The 20,955-nt window shown below is 38.8% G+C and overlaps 2 protein-coding genes across 4 annotated transcripts in view; one reads left to right on the top strand and one right to left on the bottom strand.

Annotated features, from left to right (window-relative positions):
- Window positions 1–1,211: 1,211 nt before the first annotated feature.
- LOC107585943 (cGMP-inhibited 3',5'-cyclic phosphodiesterase B-like) lies at window positions 1,212–16,436 on the top strand. 2 transcript variants are annotated; one of them, XM_016273133.1, is made up of 16 exons: window positions 1,212–1,307; window positions 2,511–2,759; window positions 3,913–4,043; window positions 4,486–4,592; window positions 5,898–5,989; window positions 6,244–6,371; window positions 6,465–6,556; window positions 6,657–6,820; window positions 7,397–7,531; window positions 7,871–7,982; window positions 8,143–8,256; window positions 10,610–10,809; window positions 11,082–11,285; window positions 13,067–13,228; window positions 13,308–13,545; window positions 13,646–16,436. In XM_016273133.1, the coding sequence occupies exons 1-16, from the start codon at window positions 1,257–1,259 to the stop codon at window positions 13,864–13,866; spliced, it is 2,400 nt and encodes a 799-aa protein (XP_016128619.1). In that variant the 5' UTR covers window positions 1,212–1,256; the 3' UTR covers window positions 13,867–16,436. The 2 variants fall into 2 exon arrangements, with proteins under 2 accessions (XP_016128619.1, XP_016128620.1); XM_016273134.1 differs by lacking the exon at window positions 6,244–6,371 and having other exon boundaries at window positions 5,898–6,117.
- A 1,735-nt stretch (window positions 16,437–18,171) lies between these two features.
- The window catches only part of LOC107585944 (vitamin D 25-hydroxylase), a 5,436-nt gene continuing 2,652 nt past the window's right edge, over window positions 18,172–20,955 (bottom strand). The window contains exons 3-6 of one of the 2 annotated variants that reach the window (XR_001609306.1): window positions 19,582–20,211; window positions 19,167–19,493; window positions 18,639–19,081; window positions 18,172–18,481 (exon numbers count right to left, since the gene is read on the bottom strand). Coding sequence is in view for 1 of the 2 variants with exons in the window: in XM_016273135.1 (XP_016128621.1) it covers window positions 18,900–19,081; window positions 19,167–19,493; window positions 19,582–20,211 (1,139 nt within the window). In the remaining variant the exon portion in view is untranslated. Of the gene's footprint in view, window positions 19,082–19,166; window positions 19,494–19,581; window positions 20,212–20,955 lie in introns of both variants that reach the window. The other variant, XM_016273135.1, reaches the window with a different exon arrangement.

Here is a 20,955-nt window from a genome sequence, read left to right as displayed (position 1 = left end):
ATGGAATTTGTCCTTTTAAAAAATTAATTTGTCACTTTGTAGGACTGTAGAATTGTATTGCAAAAATGTAAGGTGGCCAGGAAAATAGTCAGAAACGTATTTATTAGTTATTGCACCTAAAATCAATTTTTTCCCCTTATATATTCACATAAATTTGAACCAAAATCTTGATGTTTAAAAATAAATGAACACCTTACTTTTTGTCAACCAGCCTAATATGGCTCATACTTCCCAAATATGCCAAATGAAAAATATATCGGTAACACTTTACAATAAGGTTCCATTAGTTAATGTTAGTTAATTATACATTTAGCAATACATTTAGTACAGTATTTATTAATGTTAGTTAATGAAAATACAGTCGTTGATTGTTAGTACATGTTAATTCACTATGCATTAACTAATGTAAAGAAGCACAACATTTGATTTCAATAATGCACTGGTAAATGTTGAAATTAACATTAGCTAAGATTAATAAATGCTGTAGAAGTAGGCCTAATGCTCATTCTTAATGTTAACTAAAGTAGTTAACTAATGAACCTCGTTGTAAAGTGTTACCAAGAAATCTTTAGCTGAATGCATATTAAAATCACATTTCTCAAATGTCTGTTTAGAGTGTGAAATGCATATTTGTTTTGTTGCTATAAACATGTTGATTGTGACTTGTGCAAGTTTGGGCCTCTAATTTGGTATATGGATTAGTCAAGTTTCAGTCTACAAGACCATTCAATCATATTTTTTTAATATATGTATATTTGGACAACTTGTTTTGCAGTGTAACTGTAAAAGTTGCTTTGCTACGAAGATACCAAAAAACAGACACAGCCTGTGACCTATCTTGGTGATAGTGTTGTGGGACTTGGCTTCTGTTGGGTGACTTTCCTCTGAGCCTCTGAGACAGATAATGTGGAAATGCAGTCAAATGACGTAGTTTGGCTAGATAAGATCTGTGAGCGCTATTGTTGACGTCTCATTGTGGTTACAGTGGTTTTCTTTTTTTCCCTGCAAGCGCCAGAAAGGTTTTCGTTTAGCAGCTTTCAGCTCACGAAAAGCATTGCTCAGGTGTTGACAAAACGTTCAATCTCACATCAAACGCTTGTTCAAACCAATGCGTAGAAATGGGTTTATTTTTACATGGTGAAACATAAAAATAACTAATTTATCTGCTTCTTTGTCTTAAATTTCCATAGGTTTTGTGCAGGGTGGCGGTCGTGAATGAAATGTGCTTTAAAGAGCCTTTGTTTTGTGTACTTTAGATGATCCTGTGGGACTGGGACCTTAAACAATGGTACAAGCCACAATATCAGGTCAGTACAACTCCTATTCAGCTTTTCAACATTTTCTCAGCATGATTTATGTAAGTTTTATTAGGTAACTGCACTCCCATGACATTCTGGCTTAAACAGCCAATATCTAGAGCAGACTATGTTTTTAATTCACTTTTTATGAACCTTTGTGAGCTACTTTCATTTATAAATCAATGTATAAAATGTATTTAGTAATCATTTATTCAGAATGCCTGGTACTAAATGTTAAGCACATTTATGTTTTAGAAATATATAATTCGAAAGTTATTATGTCCAGCCTGGAATAAGAGAGTAATCTTTGTGGTCCGTCACATACAGACCAGCATCTCCTCTCACTTACTTTCTTTCCGTCTGAATGAGCCTCATATGGTCCATCTGAGAACAGTTTGTAGCCTGTTAGCATGCTGAGGCCTGTAGCCCCTCCATCTGCCCGCTGCTCATTACTGCGGCTGACCTGCGAGTGGATAACCCTCATCCTGGCTCACATAAAGCTTGCCAAATGACGTCAAAGCCCGGAGGAAGTGCTCGCTGTGCACTTTTACCACACACATGTGAGCACACACACACACGCAGGTCGCAGCAGTGCCGCCACTCTACTTTATTACTTTCATCAGAACCACCACCCCCTTAAAAAAAAATGATGTAGGTCTGAATTAAATACAATCAATAAAATGAGCTCAGCATGTACGCACAAGGCTGAAGATGGATTAAAACTAGCTGAGTTTATAGAGACCCAGAGTTCTTCCTGTAATATCATTATGAACGGTTGCTTTTTCCCCGCTGAGTGGATATCATCAAAAACTGTCTGTGCTACTTGACTGGATTTATCAAATGGATGGCTCTGAGAATGAGTCATTCTTTGCTACAGTTACTACTGGCACAAGACTGGAGTATTGGGATGACATGCTGTAGCGTTGCTGTAGCTCAAACATTGCATGGCGCTAAAAACACCAAAGTTATGGGTTTGATTCCCAGGGAGTGCATGAACTGATAAAAGGTGTAGATTTAATGCAATGTAAATCACTTCGGATAAAAGTGTCTGCCAAATGTAAAAATGTATAAAATCATGCTGTACTTCTAAATGACCACAAGGAGGCAGTATAAGTCACATAAACCGATACATACAGGGTAAATTGTTGTTTCTTTATGCAGCAGATTTCCTAATTTTGCATTCTATGGACATTCTAATCTTTGTCTGCTTAGGGTGCAGTGAGTGGCAATGGTGTGGATCTCTCTGTGATAAACGAGGCCAGAAACCTGGTCTCAGACCTGCTGATGGACCCGTCTCTCTCACCACACGTCCTCTCGTCACTGCGCAGTGTGAGCAGCCTCATGGGAGCTTTCTCTGGGTCGTGCCGGCCCCGGGTCAACCCCTTCACCCCCTTCCCCGGCTTCTACCCCTGCGCTGAGATCGAAGACCCCTCAGAGAGAGGAGAGAGAAAGCCACTGAAGGTAGGTGAGCCGCAGTGTTGGGAAAGAGACTTTCCTCACCGAGCTACAAGTCACTCATAATTTGAAGTAGTGTAACTGCAGTCAAGCTACGCTTTTAAAAAAGTAGGTAGCAACACACAAACTACTAACAAAAAGTAGCTGTCATATTGTTGTTGCTCAAGGGACAATAGTTATATATTTAGGGATAAACATATCTTGTGTTTATAATTAATAATTATAATAATTTTAGAATCGAATGTATTTTTCTGTGCACTGATATTAAAGATATGACCAGTGCTGGTAATCTGATAATTATATACATGTTAAGGCAGATTACTGACCAAAAAGTAAATTTCTGTGCTATTTTGTCAAAATAAATTACAGTTTATACTAAAAAAGTAAAATCAGTGGTTTTAAATGCTTAAAATGAATTTAGGCATCACATCATTATAATGTATAGTCTGATAGATGGATATTTATTATGAAAAGTTAAGTCTAATAATATGGGAAATGTGGCACAATTACATTTCCAGTATGAGCCACTGTATATGCAATATAGACAATAACAATGAATGAAAAAAAAACGGCTCTGATATCAGCTAATCACCATTATGGAACCAATATTATACACTATTGGTCAAAAGTTTGGAGTCAGTACGATTTTTATTTATTTATTTATTTTCTGTAAGAACACTACATTTGTCACATTTATAATGTCTTTAGATAATTAAAAAAAAATAAGCTTTGATTCTATTCTTCAAAGAATCCTGAAAAAAAGAGTATATCTCAATTTCCAAAAAAAAACTTAAGCAGGACCTTTTTTCAACATTGATAATAATAAAAATATTTCTTGGGCACCAAATTAAAAAACTGCTTGACTGTTTCATGAACCGTCCAAATGCAATGACTTACTATAATAAGATAATACTTTTAAATACTACAAATGAGTGAGAAGGCAGTTTAGGAGAGAGTTTTAAAATATTAACTTGGGGCTAAGTGATCAATACAGGGACATTAGGGCATTTGCTGGTTCAGTCCCTGCTAGTAGCCATCATCTTTGTGCCCTTGAGCACAGTTGTGCCCTTGGATATCTCCAGAGGTATTGTCCCTGCGACTGGTGCACTGTAAGTCATGCCTGTTTATTGAGTACTTCCTAATGACCTTGTACTTTCAGGGTCTGAGCAGCAGGAATAGTCTCCCTACCCCTCAGCTGAGGCGCAGTTCAGCCTCTTCCTCTCTGCCCCCACTGGAGTCTGCCTCGTCACGCTGGGAACGTGGAAGGAGATCTCACTCTGAGCTCAGCAGGTCAGAGCTCTCAAACTGCCTCACGACTGCACTCTTACATCTTAGTGCACTCTCTGTACTCCTCTGGGTCGGGCAAGGACAGGAACACTGGTGCATTTGAATCTGTGGATTGGTAATCGCCACCAAGCGTGACATAATATGACCAAATAGTTAAGGTTTTAGTGCTTTCTGTAATTTTACTCTTTGTCCTCAAGGTGGCAGTATTAAAAAGCGATCGGTCAGAATCTGGGTTGAGAATCCCTAAAGAAACTTCATCTAATAAAAATTGATTTAGGCTCACATGGAACATTCAGTCATTCATAAAATACTCCATACCACCATGTCTTTTTTTATTAAGTATTTAGATTAAGTCATTTTATTATGCTGTCACCTATCAGTAAAATTGTTATCTCCGCTGTGTGACTTCTATACATTTCTTCTTTTTTTTTTTTTTACCCTACAGCCAGAGTTGTGTTTCTAATGGGCCCAACAGCAACTTGCTGACTATTCCTAAACAGAGATCCTCCTCCGTCACACTCTCCTATGGCCACACAATACCCAGAAGACCAGGTCTGCAACCATCAAGAGTGAAATAACCTTCCTTTCATATCAAATTTTGTAAAAGTTAGGAGATTAGCCAGACTGATTTACATGTCATAATTGTGGAGGTGGCATTATTTCAAAAGCTGTCCTCTTCTTATGTTGGTAAATAACAAATAAATCGAAATCTAGTATAAAATACTTAAGCCAATATCTATCTTTCTATCTATCTATCTATCTATCTATCTATCTATCTATCTATCTATCTATCTATCTATCTGTCTATCTGTCTGTCTGTCTGTCTGTCTGTATTTATTCATTTTTAAGAAAAAGTAAAAAAAAAATTGTTAAACCTATTCTACTTATATATTTTGGTTTATAGACTGGTTTTAAAAAATGTGTGGGGTAACCAGTAAGTAAAACGTAAAAATACATTTTCCAAAGTTAAATAAATGAATGAATGTGTGTGAGATATAGAATACTTAAATTTATAGTACATCAACAATCGAAATCTAGTATAAAATACTTAAGCCAATATCTATCTATCTATCTATCTATCTATCTATCTATCTATCTATCTATCTATCTATCTATCTGTCTATCTGTCTGTCTGTCTGTCTGTCTGTCTGTCTGTATTTATTCATTTTTAAGAAAAAGTAAAAAAAAAATTGTTAAACCTATTCTACTTATATATTTTGGTTTATAGACTGGTTTTAAAAAATGTGTGGGGTAACCAGCAAGTAAAACGTAAAAATACATTTTCCAAAGTTAAATAAATGAATGAATGTGTGTGAGATATAGAATACTTAAATTTATAGTACATCAAAAATGAAAATTTTGTCATTCTTTATTCACCCTCATGTTGTTCCAAACCTGTTTGGCTATCTTTCTTCTGTGGAACTTATAAAAGATATTTTGAGAAATGTCTTTCATGTTTTTGTCCATATAATGGAAGTCAATGGTCACTGATCTTGACACACAACATGAGGGGGGGGGGGGGTCCTTTCTGGTTGTTTTCTTGTTGCATGACAACAAAATGGCCACCTGTACAGTATGTTGACTACACCACACTTATTTAATTGGACAGAAAAGCAATAATATTTGGTTTATGCCAACATTACTTTTTCAAGAATTTCAGTATTTTAATACTGACCTTTACAGTGGTCTCTGTACAATTGCACCACCTTGACTTAAAGCCCTCAAAAAAAAAATCTAAATGATTTTAATTCAGAAATTAAATCATAGCAGGAATGTACTTGATCTTTTTTGTATGAATTACATTTTTTAAAATGTATTTTTGGATAAACGAGTAGATATTGATTTTCGTGTCTATAGGTGCTTCTCCCAGCCTGAGTCCCGTCAGCTCCCCGAGTCACAGTCCCCCTGCTGCTCCCGGCTCCTCTCTGGTCACACGCTCTCCAGTGGAGTTCCCAGACACTGCCGATTTCCTCACCAAGCCCAGTGTCAACCTGCACAAACCACTGGGCTACACACTGAGCTCGCCTGATTTCCAGCAGCAGTATCGAGGTCCCTCCTCGGCCCCCTTGTGCACCAGGTACTGTAACATCTAGAACCCTTCTCCTCGCAATTAGGTTGTATCTCATAAACGACATAATTAATTGGGTTTCTTTGTTTGTTTTTTTTGTAGTTGTGGCCGACAGATGATAAAAGTCCAGTGGAGTTCCCAGACACTGCCGATTTCCTCACCAAGCCCAGTGTCAACCTGCACAAACCACTGGGCTACACACTGAGCTCGCCTGATTTCCAGCAGCAGTATCGAGGTCCCTCCTCGGCCCCCTTGTGCACCAGGTACTGTAACATCTAGAACCCTTCTCCTTGCAATTAGGTTGTATCTCATAAACGACATAATTAATTGGGTTTCTTTGTTTGTTTTTTTTGTAGTTGTGGCCGACAGATGATAAAAAGTGTGGCTAGCATAGAGGTGGGTGAGGGCCATCATGTAACAGCCAATGAGATGCAAAGAACACGCTCAGGTAAAGTTAATAACATTAATGCCATTTATCACAAAAGAGTCATTCCTGATTCCATCCTTAGGTTTATTACTCAAAATGATGCTTTTGCTCGCTTTCTTAGCTGAAGGAGCGGAGTATGGTGGGGAAAACTTGATCCGAGAGGAGAGCTTAGAGGCAGAGTCTCAGGAGGAGAGGACTGCAGACACAGCAGGGGAAAAACTAAATAGCCAGCCTGAGGGAGAGGAACAGACCTCCAGTACGGAGCAGTCCTCATTGTATCCTGAGGTAGAGCACACACACATGCTGAACTACATGTACACTTTATCCCCACATGGTTTCATTTTAATAATGTCTAGAACATTGCCTCAGGAACTGAAATAAAGATCCAGTGTTGCTTGTGGATTAATAATTTTAATTTATGAAGTGCTGTTTCGCCTAAGAAAGCCCCGCAAGAGAAGAGCTTTTCTTTCACGTAACCTGAAATGCCCTCGTCTTGATTCCACCGCTCTCCTACTCCTTTTATTGGCCAATCTGGCAGTTGTTAAAGTGGCCAGCTGTTGAACAAGCCGAGTGGAGTTTAGAAGCAGAGTGCTTATTTGCATTCCCATGCTTTTGCATTATTATGTAGTTGCTGGATTTATAGCTGTGAATCTTGAGTGGATCTCTCTGCAAACCCTTTCTGCCCAAAGGGGTCTACAGTAAGAGCCTGTGAGGACAACATCAATTTATCTGACTTAGTAAAAGCCTTTCCTTGTTATCTCTGGAAAAGATGCTAAGCATGACTTTTTCCTGCAAGACTAAGCTGTGATTACTGCAACACCTTCTACCTACTGTCAGCTGACTGTGATTGATCTCTGGTAGGGAGACGAGGAGTTTAGGTTGGACTCTACGCTGGTGGTCCATGAAGCACTCATGGAAAGGATCAACACCTGGAACTTCCAGATCTTTGAGCTGATGGAGATGACGGGAGGAAAGACTGGCAGAATTCTCAGCTATGTTAGTGCTTTGTACCTCTAAGTATGAAAAGATCCTGTTGAAATGATTAAGCTAATAAAAGGCCTGAGATTTGGGAAAATTAAATTTTTTTTTTTTACTTTGGTGGAAAACATAGTTCTCGTTTAGCTAATTAAAACCATTCCCGTTTAGTTAAATCCACGTAATTACACACTTTTATTGTCTGATTTGATGTGACTGGCATTTCATAGATTTAGCTGAATGTAATGCGTGCGAGTGGTCCTTCTCAGTACTCCGTGCAAGTAAACATGAATCTGCAGGGACTCGATGGCTCACTGCTTGTCTTGTCTTAATGAAGTTCTGTTTGTTACATTCTCTCAGGTGGCGTACACTTTGTTCCAGGACACGGGTCTGTTCGAAATCTTCAAAATCCCTGTGCGGGAATTCATGACGTACTTTTGCGCTCTGGAGAACGGCTATCGTGACATCCCCTGTGAGAATAAAAAAAATCTTGTTTGAAGTTAAACTTGAAAACTGGGTTAGAATTGTTCCAGTATTTCTCGAATTGGAGCACAGTGAAGATTTGGGTCTTGTGAAGCTGGGAACGGTTGGAAACAATTCCAGTGAAGCGCTATTTTCTGTTCTTCCTTCAGATCACAACCGTGTCCATGCCACTGACGTCCTTCATGCGGTGTGGTATCTTACCACCCGGCCAATCCCAGGCTTTCAGCAGATCCATAATGAGCATGTCACAGGAAGTGATACAGGTACATCTGTACTCTCACACTCCATTATAGTTTTGGCATCAAGTAGACTGGTAACTGAAGGTTGTAGGTTCAAATCCCACAATGGTCGATTCATGATCTACCATCATTGTGCCCTTAGTTAAGGCACTGGATAAAATGGTAATATGGAGTACATGATAGACAGATTCAGGTTAGAACATCTGTATCGTCAGTCCTGTCTCTAATTATATCTAGCATACCTCCTGATCCATCGGAAATAAATTAGAGGCCATCGCCGCTGCCCGGTCTTCGCTATTCCAGCCAGCGGCGCAAATGCTTTCCGATAAGAGATCCTCTATTGCGATTGAGATCTGAGGTGGCTGCTGGCTCAGCATGTCCGAGTCTTATTTTAAGTCTGCTGATGGCCCTTGTAATTTCTCAAATGGAGTTGACTCTGAGTCACTCTGCTGCTGTTCCACGCAGCAGCCAGCTCTGGCAGGCAGAGGTGTTGAATCACACTGAGACCAGTGACTTCACTTGCTGGCTCAAATACAGAGTTGCAAAATATTCAAAAATCTTTGTGAAAGAGATGGAGTACGGTTTCAGAATATTTGGTTTGCTGTTAAAACAGTCAGCTTAATTGCAGCCTCTTGGCAGTGTTTGGTTATCTTATTTCATTAGTGACTTCTTTAGGCCTGTGCAAGTTTGAATTAGCAGCGAAGAAATAATGCACAAGGAATAAAAAAAAAATTCTCTGAACATTACTGCACAGATCTTGACGTGTATATACAGGTGCATCTTAATTACTGAAATAAATGAACTTTTCCATGACATTCTAATTTATTGAGATGCACCTGTATATATGTGTTTGTGTATGTGTTTGGCAAGTGTTTCATTTGCAGAACAATTGATATAATTGTGTATAGAGTAGTGTATTTGTGTGTATATAGAGTGTATATTTACTTTTATAACAATTTCTCATTTAATCTACATGTTTTTTTGAGGATTTTGATTAATTAAATTGAATAAATATGTTTCATACATAAATGCTGCATTTGTGTATGGTTATATATTGATTATTGTCTGATATTAGAGATTTTTTATTTTATTTCAGGTATCTAAATTGGATATATTCGGCATTTTACATTCCCATTCCCCCTGATTTTGACAGATTACTTTTACTGCCATCTTAAAGTAATAGTTCTGCAAAAAAAAATAATTTTGTCATCAATTATTCACCCTTATGTCGTCCCAAACCTGTTTAAGTTTCTTTATGTTTAACACAAAAGAAGATATTTTGAAGAACCAAACAGTTGTTGGTCCTAACTGACGTCCATAGTAGGGAACAAAATACTATGGAAGGGAAGTCAATGGGGACTGTATTCTTCAAAATATCTTCTTTTATGGTCAACATAATAAAGAAATTCATACAGGTTTGGAACGACATGATGGTGCGTGAATGATGACAAAATTAAAATTTTTGGGATAAACTATCCCTCTAGTTCCTGTAAAATGAATCTTTAAAAACACTAATAATTTAATAAAACTTTTTACTGTTATCTTAAGCAGAGCTCAGAATTAATTTCCATTACTGTATATGTGACCCTGGACCACAAAACCATAAGGGTCAATTTTTTTTTAAATTGAGATTTATACATAATCTGAAAGCTGAATAAATAAGCTTTCTATTGATGTTTGTTAGGATAGGACAATATTTAGCCGAGATACAACTATTTGAAAATCTGGAATCTGAGGGTGCAAAAAAATCAAAATATTGAGAAAATTACCTTTAATGTTGTCCAAATGAAGTCCTTAGCAATGCTTATTACTGCTATGTTTTAATATATTTATGGTAGGAAATTTACAAAATATCTTCATGGAACATGATCTTTACTTAATATCCTAATGATTTTTGGCATAAAAGAAAAATCTATAATTTTGACCCATACAATGTAGTTTTGGCTATTGCTACAAATATACCCCAGCGACTTAAGACTGGTTTTGTGGTCCAGGGGCGCATATTGTAATGTTGTAATGTCTAAATAAATTCACTTATAGCATTTAAAGAAATTGCTTTAGTATTTAGTATTTAAAATGTATTTAGAAAAAATACTAGCAAATAGAATTTTAAAATCAGCCATTTATCATCAGTTGTTAGCCATACGATGAAAATGATTATCAGCTAATCTCTATCACATGTGATTAGCTGATAATTTAAATAGTAAACTATTGACTAATTCACACTTAAAATAAAGCAAGCTAATAAAAGATTGCATGTGTCATCTAGGTCGTTATGTAAGACACTGTATTGATTTTGAAATGGACTGTCACCTGGAAAGAATGTGCAATATTGTTTCACCACTCTTCTTGCATGGTCACTCTTTGTATTTATTAGATTCGGACAGTGGAATTTCCCCAGGCAGGGTGGCATATGCCACGTCCAATAGTTCCTCATTCTCGGATGACAGTTACGGCTGTCTGGCCTGGAATATCCCTGCGCTGGAACTCATGGCACTATATGTAGCAGCTGCTATGCATGACTATGATCACCCTGGGCGCACAAATGCCTTTCTTGTAGCCACTAACGCTCCTCAGGTAAGTCATGAGTAATGCCCAAATTGTAGTTTAGAAGAACCTTCGAATTTGTATAGTTAATTTGGTTCTGAATAGATCATTAGAAGTCTTGGCTATTTGATCTAGTTTTCACACTGTTGTGTCAAGAAGTGAAACCAGCCCATCTTTTATCAGAAGCATATGCTTTTGTAATCAGAGCAAGGAACCTCTTGACTCATGCACACTATGTTTCCCTCTTCTTTTCTTAATCTTTCTTTCCCTATTTCCACCTCTCCACACTCTCTCTCACACAGGCGGTGTTGTATAATGACCGTTCAGTTTTGGAGAACCACCATGCAGCCTCTGCCTGGAGCCTGTTTCTTTCCCAGCCGGAGTTCAACTTCCTGTGCAGTTTGGACCACGTTGAGTTTAAGCGTTTTCGGTTCCTAGTCATCGAGGCCATCCTCGCAACAGACCTAAAGAAGCACTTTGACTTCCTAGCAGAGTTTAATTCCAAGGTCAGTAGTAGGGGTGCATTGATATGCTATCAACAACCAATATCAATAATCAATCACAAGCACAATAGCTTGTTGTGGTTGATATAATAAATCAGACCAACTCTAAACTACTGATTTTTAAAGGTGACATATCATGAAAATCTGACTTTTTACGTGTTTAAGTGCTATGATTGGGTCCCCGGTGCATCTACCAACCCAGAAAATGTGATAAAGAACAACCCAGTAAACCAGATTTCGCTCCCTCTGTGTTGTAGAAAGGGGATCTTATTATAATATTACCACCCCTTGATCTGCCAGCTTCCACCCACGGTGCCACCATTGTGTGACAATGGTGTACCAGTTCGAACGCCATGGTGAAAGTTCGAGCAAAGCATGCTAACCGTTCTGTCTTTAGCTGCACTGACGAGCACAGAACACTGTTTAGAGTCCCAGCCTCAAAGGAAACAAGAGAGCAATGGATTTATTGATTTATTTACTGTTTGTTATGCTGCTGCCACACAGATCTAATATAAACATGCGATTTCTTTCTCATCTGTTTACCTTCACAGACATAACCGACTGTTTTTTTTAACAAACTTCTGTGTATTTGACAGTTTAAGCGCAATAAGACATGAAAGAGAACTTAGTTTAGCAGAAAGCCGTATATCAGAAGTTGAAGCTAATATGGTTTAAAACGCATGATTTCAGCTCAATAGACATGATATTTAAAGCCAAACAGATGTTTTCAGCAGAGTATCGGAGCCAGGAGCTGTAAAGGCACAGCCCTATTCTGGAAAAGGGGGCGGGGAGCAGCAGCTCTTTTGCATTTAAAGAGACATGCACGAAAACATCTTGTTTCTTCCGCTCAAAATAGGCATTTTCAAAATGTTATAATAAATGATCTGTGGGGTATTTTGAGCTGAAACTTCACAGACACATTCTGGGGACACCTGAAACTTGTATTACATATTGTAAAAAGGAGCATAATAAGTCTCCTTTAATTTGCCGATCAATGTTATTTTATTTTTTTAATGATCATAAGTAATGTCAACCTCTAGTCAGCACCTTGCGCCCATATATAACTAGGTTAATTAAACCTTTCAACTAAAGGAATCAACATGGCCAGACATGGAAAATCATTTGCAAAATAATAATAAGAAAAATCGCTCAATTATTAATAATAGCTTTTATCAATGTTAAAATCAGTTTTTGCTTCTTAAAATTTTGGTCGATTCTTTGATGACTATAAAGCTCAAAAGAACAGCACTCATTTGAAATAGAAATCTTTTATACCATTACAAAATTTATTTTCTGTCACTTTTGATGAACTTAGTTGAAAATTTTTAATCTTAATATTAAGCAACAAAAACATCCCACATTGATAAGAAATGTTTCTCGAGCACTAAATCTGCATATTAGAATGATTTCTGAAGGATCATGTGACACTGAAGACTGGAGTAATGACTGCTGGAAATTCAGCGTGGCCATCACAGGAATAAATGACGTTTTATATATATTCAAATAGAAAACAGTTATATTAAATTGTAATCATATTTTTAAATGTTATTTGTAAATTGCAATAATATTTCACAATGTTTTTCTTGATCAAATAAACGTAACCATGGTGAGCATAAGAGACTTCTTTCAAAAACATGAAAACTTCTTTATTCTTAATTTTGACCGGTAGTCTGTGTTTAAAAATTTATAATTTAATACATATCTCCTGAACATACCTACTGCAGAAAGTTGTGCTATTTTTAGGTTAATCCTCTGATTGATCCTTTTCTTCTTTTTTTTTACAGGTTAATGATGTGAATAGTCCAGGCATCGACTGGACTAATGAAAATGACAGGTTGTTAGTGTGCCAAGTGTGCATTAAGCTGGCAGATATCAATGGGCCAGCCAAAGAACGCAGCCTTCACCTCAAATGGACAGAGGGTATCGTCAATGAGTTTTATGAGCAGGTATGTCCTATTCTCTTCACATAACTTACACAACATACAGCAGCTTGAGATCAACATTTGTGCATTTCCACCTTTTCAGGGTGATGAAGAAGCCACTCTAGGATTACCCATCAGCCCTTTCATGGATCGCTCGGCACCACAGTTATCAAAGCTACAGGAGTCTTTTATCACGCACATCGTCGGGCCTCTTTGTAACTCCTACGATGCTGCCGGCTTGCTGCCGGGATACTGGATTGACGAGGAGGGCTCAGACGATGAAGAAGAAACGGAAGACATTGAAACGGAAGATGAAGAACTGGACGAGGATCTTGAACCAAGTATGAATATACAGTTCTGTAAAAAGATAGACCATTTGTGTTTAGATTTTAATTTAGTACTTGGGTATCGCACACACTAATTGAGTAGTTTTCCTTACAGAGAGGAGGAAGGGTCAACGTCGGTTATTCTGCAGCATCATGCAGCACTTAACAGAGAACCACAAGGTGTGGAAGAAGACCATCGAAGAAGAGGAGAAGGCCAAAGAGCTGGAGACTCAGCAGCAGCGATCCGAGAGCCCCAGCCTTCCTCCGTCCACCACCACCTCCTCCGACGACATCCAGGTTATTCAAGAGGAGGCCGAGGAGGAGGAACGGCAGTAGCCAGAGGAGAAGGACAAGCAACGAAGCTCACCGAGGGGCTTAAACGACCCGTCCCTCTCCTTCACCTACACAAACACACACATTGACACCCAGAGGAAGACCCTAGCGGATCTCCCCGTGCTGAAATTCGTCACTGTGCCGACACTCTGAAGCTAATGCAGTTCACATTGTGTTGAAAAAAAGGCCTTACTACTGTGAGAGGACCCTTTGGTGGGAACCCCACTCCTATGCACTTTCACCCCATGGAGAAGCAGCGGAGAACGAACAGAGCTTTGAAGACGCCGAATCGTGTTGTGAGATTAAAACCAAGACGGAGAGGAACACAGGCAGGGGAGAATCGTGCCATCCCATGGTTCCCTGGCCTTAAACGTAGAGCTCTTAACTCTCCCGTAGGTACTTAAGTCCAAAAGGACACGAAAAAGACAATGACGCAATTGACACCCGTTACCAAAGCGAACAGTTCAAAAACATAGAAAGACTGCGACTGAAGCCGTTTCAGGCTCAGTGTCAAAATGTGCCTGTCTGAACTTTAAAAAAAAAAATATATATATATATAAAATATTGTTTGTTTTTATTTTTCTTGTGGTCCAGAAAATGGGCTATGCACGCTGCACTGTATGTGCAGTCCCCAATTCATGCTGGTGACATAAAACACTGTATTACTGAACAGTTATTAGGACAAGTGCAAATCCTGACATTTTGACTGAAAAATGACCTGACTTCTGCATCGTTTTGGATGCTTTTTATTCATGTTGATCACCTTCTTGCAGTTTTTTGTTTGCATTTGTTGTTTGTAAGGTTGTTTCTTTCTTTTTTTTCCATTTGTGGTGTCCCCCGGCTCCCCCTTTTTCCTCTTCAGGAATGCTGAGTTGCCAGTCGTTTCTCTGTAAAGTCTGTCTGTGTTTAAAAGCATCGCAAATGGGACAGGAATGTTGTTCAAATGAAGGGACGTTTCTCCTTTTTTACGTTTAAATAGATATATTTTTTCACGGTTACTCAGGATTCATGTGAAGGATTGATCCTTGTTTTTTGCGAAAATTTAATTCTGCAATTTCAACTTGTACGTCGATCATTCTTTTCAGAGGTGGGACAAAAAAAAAAGTTTCTGTTTTTTGTATGAATAGCTTGAAAGTCGCTAACAACAAAAGATGCTCCCCCAAAGTGCAGTGTCCTACATATTAACCCCCATCTTTATCATCTGCTCCAGACCAGTATATCCATGTTTATTTTTTCAAAGACCCCCTGATAAGAATTGGGAGCCAGGGAAGTTAACTGAAAACTAAATGTTTGAGTTAGCATGCATGTCATAGACTAAACATTGCTTTGGGGGGTAACCTCATGTTTGGCATTATTTGAACATGCTTGTACTTTAATTATTGCCAAACGCAAAATCCGGCCAGTTCATTTTCAAGGAATTCAGGGTTTCACCTCGAAAGCTGTACTTTTTTTTTCCTTTGTATTTTCTTATTCTTCACCATAAGGCAAGTTTAATACTAATAGTTCTATATTTTTTTTTGTCTCAAGCAAGAACTCTAGGCATTCCACTAGAATAATGAGGGGAGGACGGGGAGGCGGAGATGAACCCGGGTCTCTTTCTCTCTCTCGGTCTGCCTCACCTCAACAAAAACTCATTTTGTCTCTGTAGAGGAAAGTTCTCAAGTAGGCAGTGTAAATCAAGCTAGTATATTTAAGAGTAAAAAAAAAAGATATAAATGTGCACATTTTACTACCAAACAAGTGTTTAACCTCTGCACCGAAAGAATACTTGCATATATAAATATATATATTATATTATATATTTTTTAATTAATCAACAATGCATCTGTTTTCTACATACAGCTGACATATTATGTACATTGAGACCATGTAATTATCATCTTGTTTCAGGAGTTTAAAAAAAAAAAATCTAATGCTATTTACAGATGTGGATGTGTTTGGGTGTTTTGTTTTTCAGTTTGTTGGTTGTTTTTTTGGGGTGCACTGTCTTTTGTTCCTGCCCATAACCACTCTTTTGCCGAAAGCCCCTAATTTCTTAAGCTGGTGGCGATGCCGGATGCTTCCCTGTCTCTGTCTCCCTTTGTGGGTTTGTTCATTAGTCACTTTTTTGGCCTGTGCTCAGGGTGTGTTCTGTGTTGGGGGCTTGTGCGCACCCAAAGCAGCTTGTGGTCTTTCTCTTTTTCTGTCCAGACTGTGTATTCATCAGTTCTTGGATTCCGGGACTCCAGTGTGGCTCAGTTCGTCCACTCTCCCCTCCACTTCACTGAGCTCACCCCGGCTGGGCTCAAACAGGTTGCCAAGCAGGGTGACGGTGGATCAGAGCTTCACGGCGCCCCCATCCCCTCGTGTTGACCACTTACTCGACTGTGGTATCTCACTTTTGGGGGTTCGTCACACCACAGTAACCTCCGATGTTCCTGTCATCAGTAACTTTACGATGGCATTCACTTTTTTATGTAGCATTTAGATGGCAATGTCTGATGTAACCATTCAGCCTTTTCAGGGTTGTGGGGGAGAACTGAATTTTTTGTTATTATTTATAGCTGTCATAAAAGCACCATCCCTGAACAAGAGTTTCACTCTGTCTCTCAATTGATTTCTGCCTGTCAGTGTCATTTTTTTTGTCTTCTGTGTTTTGCATGGGAGCGGATGTGTACTTGCCTGTTCTAAGTCCGGGGTTTTCAAATTAGTGTGTGAAAATGGGCCTGCAAAAAAAAAATCAAAAATTGAATTAAAAAATTTATTTTAGGGGCGTCAGGGAATGTATTTTAAGGCTGTTAGAGCCGTCAGAGAAGTCGATGTTTGCACTTATGATATTAATTAAATCTATTGACAGTACTAGTTTTTAAACGGTAAGAAAAAATCTGCATGTTTTGTTCACTGAGGCTCCATAAATACATGAACAAAAGCATGGTGAAATATTGTAAATTCACTTTATAAACTTTTTCAGCAGTCATTAGTCCAGTCTTCAGTGTCAAATGATCCTTCAGAAATGTGTAAACCACAAAGCAGGATCCTTTCATGAATAGAACATTATGAAGATTATAATCATCTTTAGGGTCCCTTTTGATCGCTTTAATCCTTGACGAGTATTCATTTCTTTAAAAATGTACTGACCTCACACATTTGATTTTATGTAGTTTGTATTTTCCCCAAAAAACTATACTTTTTTTTTTTTAGCTTGAGCTGTCATCTCAAAAGTAAATATTTTTTGATTAAAAAAATTAGTTGACAGCTTATCAAAGACAAAAATATATACATAACATAATTCTCAGATACTCTGTCTACTTATGAGGAAAGAATTTATGTTTTAAGTGTACAGCATATTAAAGGCATTTTTATTTTTATCTTGAAAATACTTGACAATTTACTTTAACAATTGTACTTTTTTACTGATCGTTTTTTTTGTATACATGAAAAATTCTCAGGGTCCCTAAGAGATAAAAATTGTTGGGGGTCCTTGCTATCAAAACATTTGAAAAACCCTGGTCTTGTTAATAGTAGAATCATAATACTTGCGCAAACCACATTATCCAGGTACACATGTAACATTTTAATCGCACCACCGCAGTGAAGGAACAAGCATTGATCATGACCTTTCACCTATTAAGAGATGTCCAAACACAAGCAGAATGTCTTCACCCTTCAGAATTATCTCTATGATGCAACATGTTTTTGACATTATCTAAGTGTGCTACTGAGCATCATCGAGTTGCATGTTTCCTTCGTGCTCAGATGAAAGCCCAAGTGTTCTCCTGGGAGGAACTGCCTGTAAGATGACAGTCGGCGGATGATGAGTCCCCAAGTGTGGGTCGTATGAAAGGCCAGCCTTATCTCTTCAGATGACAGCATCTCTGTGACAGCTTACCCAAAGCAACAATGCCCCTACCCGTCACTTCACTTTTAAATGAGTTTTCCGGTCCTGTGCAGTTTAGACAACAGACCGGAAAGATTTTTTTAGCCTATAAATGTTTTTACAGTGACAACATGGGGGTTTTGAAGGCACTGCAGAAGGAAAATAAGATATTACATAGGTTCACAATCAACAAACCCTTAGAGCAAAAAAAAAATGCCATTGAAAATCATTCATTTTTGATATGTGCCAAACCAACTGGTACAACTACACGAGTCACTCAGGAAATCTTGAGGTTTCTATCTATATGCTCCTTTTCCAGCTTTATATGGTGTATAATTGGCTTCGTAAAATTCCAGCACAGTTGAAAGAGAGGTCGCAGACAGAAAGCTTAGGAACTCGCAAAATTAAGGCTTATTTTGTCTTTATTTTATACTATTTTTTTATCAGGTTTTTCTTTTTTTTTATCACAACATGCAAAAAAAGCTTGTTAAAAGTGAACTAAAAATAATATTGAGCTATAAAATGTATATTGGAGTCCAGCTTTTCATGAAAGCACCATTTTTTTTCTGTCAGAAATATTGCAGCTCAAATTTCTGGACAGTCTCTTTCCACTGAGATAAACTAGGGACAGGGCCGTTATTGCAGAATTGATATATGGCATTAAACCAATGGGAGACATCAAGCATTTCCAAAACTTTCTGGGAAAGGGAGCTGTTCTCCTCTCACTTGCCCGACTCCAGAAATGGGGGAATTCAAGGAATGCTGGAAAAGACAGACCTCAAAATCATTATAGAGTTAAACCCTGTCAATCATTGACACAAAAGCTCTTCTCATATTGACAAGCACAACGTTCGGTTTGCTACACAGTACACTTATTGGTTCAAGTTATGAAAGATACATGCTACATTTATCTTGATACCCTCATGTACATTCTCGTTGGGTAACACACGTGCTCATTCTTTGCTCTCCCGAGCATGTGTTCTGTAGCAGTACTCTTATCACTCTCAGGCTGGGTTCTGTGAAACTATGGAGGACACGTTCTGAGAATTTAACAAGTCAATATCAGAGGTCAGTATTCCCCGCTGATGGAATTTAAGACGGGGAACTGCTCTGCCGTTTGCTTTTCTTAGTAGGATCCCCTGAGGTGAGTGCATGTGTTCCAGAGCTCACGGGGCAAGGTTTACTGCTGTCTCCTGATGGCACATATGGAGTACGATCGAGGCTGAAGGGTCATGCCTAGTTTCGGAGAGAGGCTTGGAATAAAGCCTTCGGGGAACTGAAGATGGAACCTCTGGAGCAATGTGGTGAAGAACAAGAACATCTCCAGTCTGGCCAACTGCTCTCCCAGACAGTGCCGCTTACCTAAAGACAAACACACAGAAATCAGATACATCAGAACAACGGAAATCTTCTAGATTGACCGATTTCCCAAATATCTGCCGTTTACCTATGGAGAAAGGAAGAAACGCTTCATGCCGGACAAATTTGCCATTACAGTCAAGGAACCGCTCTGGGCAGAAGATGGATGGGTCACTCCAGTACTTCTCATCAAAATGCACCGAGTACAAGTTAGTGATGACCATGGTGCCCCTGGGGATAGTGTAGCCACGCACCACCGCATCTTGAGACGTAGCGCGGAAGATGCCCAGTGGGACAACATTGCAAAAGCGCAGGACTTCATGCAGCACTGCTTCCACATACGGCATCCTCTGCTTGTCTTCAAGAGCAGGTGGTCTGCCATTCAGGATGCAATCGATCTCCATTTGGACCTTTTCTGCACGGAAAAAATGTAACGTGATTAGTGCAACGACATTCAAATGATGCAAACGAGAAAAAATACCCATTGCTCTGTGGGCACCAACCTTGTATCCTGGGATACAGAGCCATGTAGAGCATAGCCCAGCGCAGACAATTTGTGGTAGTCTCTGTTCCCGCAATGATGAGTTCTCCAACAGAGAAAATGAGATTATCTTGAGAGAAAGATGTAGCTTTATCGGTGGCGCTCTGCTCCATTTCGTCCAAGTAGGCATCAATGTAATGTTGCGGCGACTGGGGTACCCTATCCTGCGAGAAGCGCTTGATGATTTGCAGAAGGAAGTCGTAGACCTTGTTGGCGTTGCGGAAGAGCTTTTGGTGCTTCCCGAAGGGCACGTACTCCATCCAGGGGAAGGCGTTGTACAGGAAAGCCCAGCCACTGGCTGCCAGTTCCACATTCTCGCTGAAGATCTCAATCATGTGTTGAAAATCGCTGTCGTCGTAGGTGAAACGTTGCCCGAAGATAATGAGGTTGGTGATGTTGGACACAGCATTGGTCACAAGATGCTTAGGGTTAAAGGGCTTCCCCTGATGCTGCTCAACGGCATGGAGAAAAAACAGGCACTCCTCAGAAATCCTCCCAAACATCCGCTGACCACTGCCAAAGAAGCGGAAGCAGTTCACGGCCAGTTTGTGGTGTTCCATCCAGCCTCGACCGTATTTGCAGTTCAGAAGGCCTAGACAGAGAACAAACAATGCTGAGAGATGTCGGTTTAAATATGGAAACAAAGAAAGTTTACCTAATGATAAACTTTCTGTATGTTTAACCTGAGATGATTAGTCAAACGGTACTAGTCTCATGGGTTAAACACAGATCACAAGAACTGCGATACTGATAAAGTGATAACCTCATGTGTGACTGTCCGCTCTTCTCTAGCTATTGCTCCAACTCTGACATACATTACCATGCCAGAGCCTTTTCTCTGAATCACCCTGGTAGTTAAAGGAATAGTTCACTAAAAAGGAAAAATCATTTCATTCACTTACCCTCGTGTTGTTCTAAACCTGGGTGCTGTTACATATTCTACATAAAGCTAAAGGAATTTTTCTTTTCTTTTCACATAGAACATTTGGTAACACTTTATTTTAAGGTGTCCTTGTTGCACGTTACATGTATTAACTATTACAATAACTCTTAATTATGCATAATTACATGCAAGTAACCCTAAGCCAAACCCTAATCCTAACCCTATACATAGTTAATTAATATTACTTAAGTACTTAAATTTATAATTACACTGTAACAAGGACACCTTAAAATAAAGTGTAACTCAACAACATTTTATAGTGACTGTTAAGCACCATAAAACTAGTCCATATGCACAAATCAAATTTCAAGTTATTCATCCCTTTACTGTAGTTTTATGAGGGGGGGGGGGGTCTTGTGGGTTCCGTGGAAGCATTAACTACATGTAGGTTTA

Source organism: Sinocyclocheilus grahami, unplaced genomic scaffold (assembly GCF_001515645.1).
Source record: "Sinocyclocheilus grahami isolate Dianchi unplaced genomic scaffold, SAMN03320097.WGS_v1.1 scaffold76.1, whole genome shotgun sequence".
NCBI classification, from domain to species: Eukaryota; Metazoa; Chordata; class Actinopteri; order Cypriniformes; family Cyprinidae; genus Sinocyclocheilus; species Sinocyclocheilus grahami.
The sequence above is the reverse complement of the archived record's forward strand: the minus strand, read 5'-3'. Positions and strand labels throughout refer to the sequence as shown.

Excerpts from the sequence above, each read along its gene's own strand:
- LOC107585943 (XM_016273133.1), top strand. The coding sequence starts at position 1,257 with ATGATCCTGTGGGACTGGGACCTTAAACAATGGTACAAGCCACAATAT. Across the intron at positions 4,044-4,485 it reads TCTCACTCTGAGCTCAGCAG|CCAGAGTTGTGTTTCTAATG; the intron begins GTCAGAGCTCTC and ends TTTACCCTACAG. Across the intron at positions 7,532-7,870 it reads CTGGCAGAATTCTCAGCTAT|GTGGCGTACACTTTGTTCCA; the intron begins GTTAGTGCTTTG and ends ACATTCTCTCAG.